General features: G+C 45.0%; 1 protein-coding gene across 1 annotated transcript; it reads left to right on the top strand.

Annotated features, from left to right (window-relative positions):
• Positions 1-826: 826 nt before the first annotated feature.
• LOC310873683 (protein THEM6-like) lies at positions 827-1,585 on the top strand (the record flags this gene model as incomplete). The annotated part of the gene is made up of 1 exon (XM_083786232.1): positions 827-1,585. One exon carries the CDS (start codon positions 827-829, stop codon positions 1,583-1,585), a length of 759 nt encoding a protein of 252 aa, XP_083642358.1.
• Positions 1,586-4,524: the final 2,939 nt, after the last annotated feature.

Below are 4,524 nucleotides of genomic sequence, written 5' to 3'. Positions count from 1 at the left end.
ATAATAGTAACTGTATCGTAATATCAATTTTAATTCAAAAAATCTAAGTTTATGTAAACAGAAAATATCGTATTGTATCCTTTGACTTTGTATACAGTAGTATCGATTTGTAATGGAAATAATCGGTATCGAATCGTTTTGCAATGGAAATAATCAATTGAATCGACACTAAGTAGGCTACTTGTGAATTGTATTTAGCAATTTTAAGAAGAAAAAAGATAAAGATGGGTTTAATTACTTTTCTCTTCCATATAGCTACAATTGGTCAATCGGGAAATATGTTTGTCCATTATGTGTTCAAATACAATGTCCGTCTATTTGCCAGAGAATCACCGTTTGCTTTTTATAGCCATACTTTTATATTTATAACAACAAATCTTTCCCTTAAAAATCCTGCACTATCCACAAGTTTCACGCCTATTTAATGTATTTGCTAAATAGTTACTGTATCGATTTCCAATCATTGAATCGTATCACATCGTATCGCCATAATGAACCAATATTGTCCATGTATCGTATCGTCGTGATATGTATCTTCTTATCGCTGTTAAAATGTATCATTACAGTCTTAACATGCAAACAATGGAGCGGGGGACAATCCACTCCTCTTTTCAGAGGGCGAGAGAGACAACAGTCTCTCTCGTTCATTCTTCCCTCCCTTAAATAAACAGTGCTACCACCAACACTGGCTACATGACGCAAGTCTGCTGTGACGTTAGTACTGTGACGTCAGACATGATGTCAGGACTGTATGCGACTGTCTATATATATATATAACATCTCAGCTCAGGGTCACAACAAACGGCATCTTTAGTAAACCGTGGGGATGTTGCTGCTGGTGCTGGGTGCGGTGCTGCTCTGCACCCTGGACGTGTGGTACTTCGCACGAGGGGCCCTCATATTTGTCAGGTCACTGTTCCTTCCCCGAATATGGGATGTTCTAGCCGAGCAGAACGTGGACGGAATTGTCCTCACCAACGACCTGGACTACATGGGCCACATGAACAACGCCCGGTACCTGAGGGAGTGTGACTTTGCCCGTTTGCACCATTACATGCGGAACGGCATATTCATGGCTTCGACCAAGCTGGGTGCCAAAATGGTGGTGGGGGCTTCCACCATTCGCTACCGGCGCTCGTTGGCTTTCCTGGAGGCCTTCGAGATTCGGACCAAAGTCATCGGCTGGGACGAGAAGGCCTTTTACCTGGAGCAGCGCTTCGTGTCCAAGAGGGACCGCTTTGTCTCGGCCATCATGTTCTGCAGGCAGAACGTGGTGCACAGCAGCCCCGAGAAGATCCTAGAGCTCGTGTGCAGGAGGAAGATCCAGTGTCCCGAATTTCCAGAGGAACTGAACTACTGGATGAGTTTCGACGCGGCCAGCAGCCGGGCCCTGAGAGCGCAAAGTGGGCTGCTTGGGAAGAACGATAATCTAGCAAGGTGTGCAGATATCCGCCAGGACGGGTCGCCGACCCGGGGATGTGTCCGTCGCAGAGTGCAGCTATTGGGAGACGAGGAACCCGCGGAGGAAATCGTTTGCACAGAAGATGCCATCCGTGTTTGTGGAGACCCCTATGGGCAGATGTGAAGGTGGTTTTGGACGTGTGCTCCATATAGAGGTCCCTCAACATCAGCGGTTCCAATTTGGGTTCTGAGTGTGTCGTTGAGAAATACATTGAACCCTAAGTGCTTTGCAGGGTTTCCTCCACATTGTGAATGTGAAATACATCGTATAGACGTGCATTTGACTTAAGGTGCTGTACAAATTGCAATGCATTTACCTGCAGTGTATATACGGGGAACCCATTGCCCAGGCATTGCAATTTGTTGTAATGATTTCAGATTTGTAATGAGATGCAAAATCTCGTGTTCAAGGGGGACCCATAAAACATGAACAATATATATAAAAAGTACAGTACACAAAGAATATACAGATACATATATTATACACTGCAGACAGCTTGCTCACCCTCCCTCCCACCCACCCACCCCACCAACCAACACATCATCGGCTGTTACACAACAGACGAATGAAGGACACAGTGCAAATATATGAGCGTATATGTCAACACTGCTGTCAGTTTAGAAGCATAAACACGTTGAATCAAGATGTGAAGTCCTAAAGCGACTGGAGGATGAAATCGATCTAAGAGATAGAGGAAGATTATTCCAATCAAATGGGGCTTTGTAGCAGAAAGACCTCCGTCCAGCCACATTCAAGATATTTGGTAAATGGCATGCCCTGAGGCCACAGTGGCCCTAATGCCCCAGCTGACTGAGCTTTCGTTCTCTTCGGTCTCTTATGTAGACACCAGTGTCTCTTTCCTAAATACAATGCTTTATTTATCCGCAGATGGTCTACATACTATTTAAAATAATCTGTAACCCTTAAATTCAATTTATTATTTCAATGGACTAAAACCTTGTTTTATCTGATGGCCTTCCTGCCCCCCGGGGTGCAGATGTTTACCAGGCATACCAAAAGTCTGACATGCGCTGCGGGTTACAAATCACCCGTGCTTCGGGTTAGGGTTAGGTTAGTGTTTGGATAGGGTGTCGGACTAATGACTGTCGAACTAGTGAGTAGTGACGTATGACTGTCGGAACAAAATGCCTGCACCCCCTAGCCCCAGGCATTTGTGCTCTCAGAAACACCAAAGACGAAGTGGCCTTAGCCCTAAACCCCTGATGAAATTGCACGGCTGGCTGCCCCCCAAAATAAATAAGTAGAAGCCCTTTATAATCAAATACGATTGATATTTGACGATCACAATTTTGTTTTAGGAGAACACTTAAACACGATAATATAAACAACTAAAGAAAGTGCAGGCGCGCACACACACACACACACACACACACACAAAACAACAAGGATACTGCCGCAAGTTAAAATAGATCCAGCTGCTACTCAGCCAGCTCTTTAGTGAGGACTTAACCTTAAAGGGAAACTTCACCCTTTTTGTAAAAAAAATATAATAATTATGTTAATGACGTTTAGAAGATTTAGAACACTTTCCTGGCGGTCTTTATGTGTGTAATATGTGGTTTTAGATATTCTGGACTACATGTGTTTCTCAGCAAGACAGCCCTCCCCCTATCCATAAGGAGGAGCAGTGCACCAAAGCATTATGGGAATAGTAGTCCGGGAAGGAAGTGAGCCCAGTGTCCATGACATCAGAGCTCAGATCAGGGCTCACTGCTAAAATCTAAAATATGTAAAAGCACATATTACACACACAAAGACTTAAGGCTTGTGGGTATATAGCCAAGTATAAAATCGTACGTATGTCCTCTCTTACCCATACAGCTGTGGAGCACCCCCTGGTAGAATAACTTAGACTAGATATCTGGGTATAGCCTACCTCATTGTTTACAATCCTCTGAACCAAAGAAGGGAGAAAAAAAAAGATGTATCTTTGAAACATCTGTCTCTCTATTGCAAGATGGCAACACTGTTGACTTATATAATGTAATTAAGATTTAAAGAATATTCTGTCAATTACCTGTCTAATGGGGCGTTGATCGGCCCTCGTTGTACAAGCTGTCGCTCTTTTTATGGATCTGCGAGAAAGGCAGAGGAAGAAGAGATGAGATGGAGCCAGCAGGACAGTATAGTCATTAAGGGAACCCATTTTGGTGTTGGCATCATGTCGTGCTTTAGATATTTAAAAATAGCAGATCTACAAGCTCATATCGCACCACCGAGTGGCGCGATACGAGCTTGTAGGTCTGTTTGTTTTGAAAAAACGACTGACATAGAAACATAGCTTTTTTCAGAGAACTGTCAGGATGTAGAAGACGTTTATAGAATCCGATCTCGGGTCAGAATGGGTTAAGTGCAATAGTCTGTTTGTAGTAAGTAGAGCACGGATATATATCAGTGATATGCAATTATCGCAGAGATTGGCAATTATGCAGCTGACAATAATGTCCGTATTTTGGACATGTTAGTATAGGTAAAACTTCCCAACGATATATGTCAGGTATACCGCCGGGTGGTTCTCGATCACAACTGGCCACAGGACCGGAGCGAAAACCTGCTGCCTGTTTTTCGTGTCACTTCAGCATCGATGGCTGAACGGAGTGGGGGAGAGTAACCACATGGAACCATTCATATTCAGGGGTGAGGGGTTTGGGGGTTGATAGTACCTTCCCTACCATACCTTCCTATAGCATCACCACCAGTGTGGCACATGAAAGACATGCCGTGGCAGCGTTGGCATGGCAACAGATGTGAGCAGCCCCCCCCTCCCACGGGGCGCGAGGTCAGTGTTGAGTGACATCCCGTCTCCCATGTCTTCTCATGCTCCAGTGGCCGGGGGCAGAGTGATTGTGACACTGTAGCGTGTAGCGCGCGCGTGTATGTGTGTGCGTGTGTGTGTGTGTGTGTTCCCCCCCCCCCCCCCCCCCCCCCCAGTGTACAGGGGCTGGTACGGGTTAATAGGGGTTAAAAGGCTCTCAAAAGTGTAGGGGGGGGGGGGGGGGGTTAAATAAATCAGTGGGTGAAATAGTGATGAAGTGAGTTAT

The sequence above is a fragment of the Protomyctophum parallelum genome (genome assembly GCF_964188405.1).
Source record: "Protomyctophum parallelum genome assembly, chromosome: 16".
In the NCBI taxonomy this organism is placed as follows: Eukaryota; Metazoa; Chordata; class Actinopteri; order Myctophiformes; family Myctophidae; genus Protomyctophum; species Protomyctophum parallelum.
The sequence above is the reverse complement of the archived record's forward strand: the minus strand, read 5'-3'. Positions and strand labels throughout refer to the sequence as shown.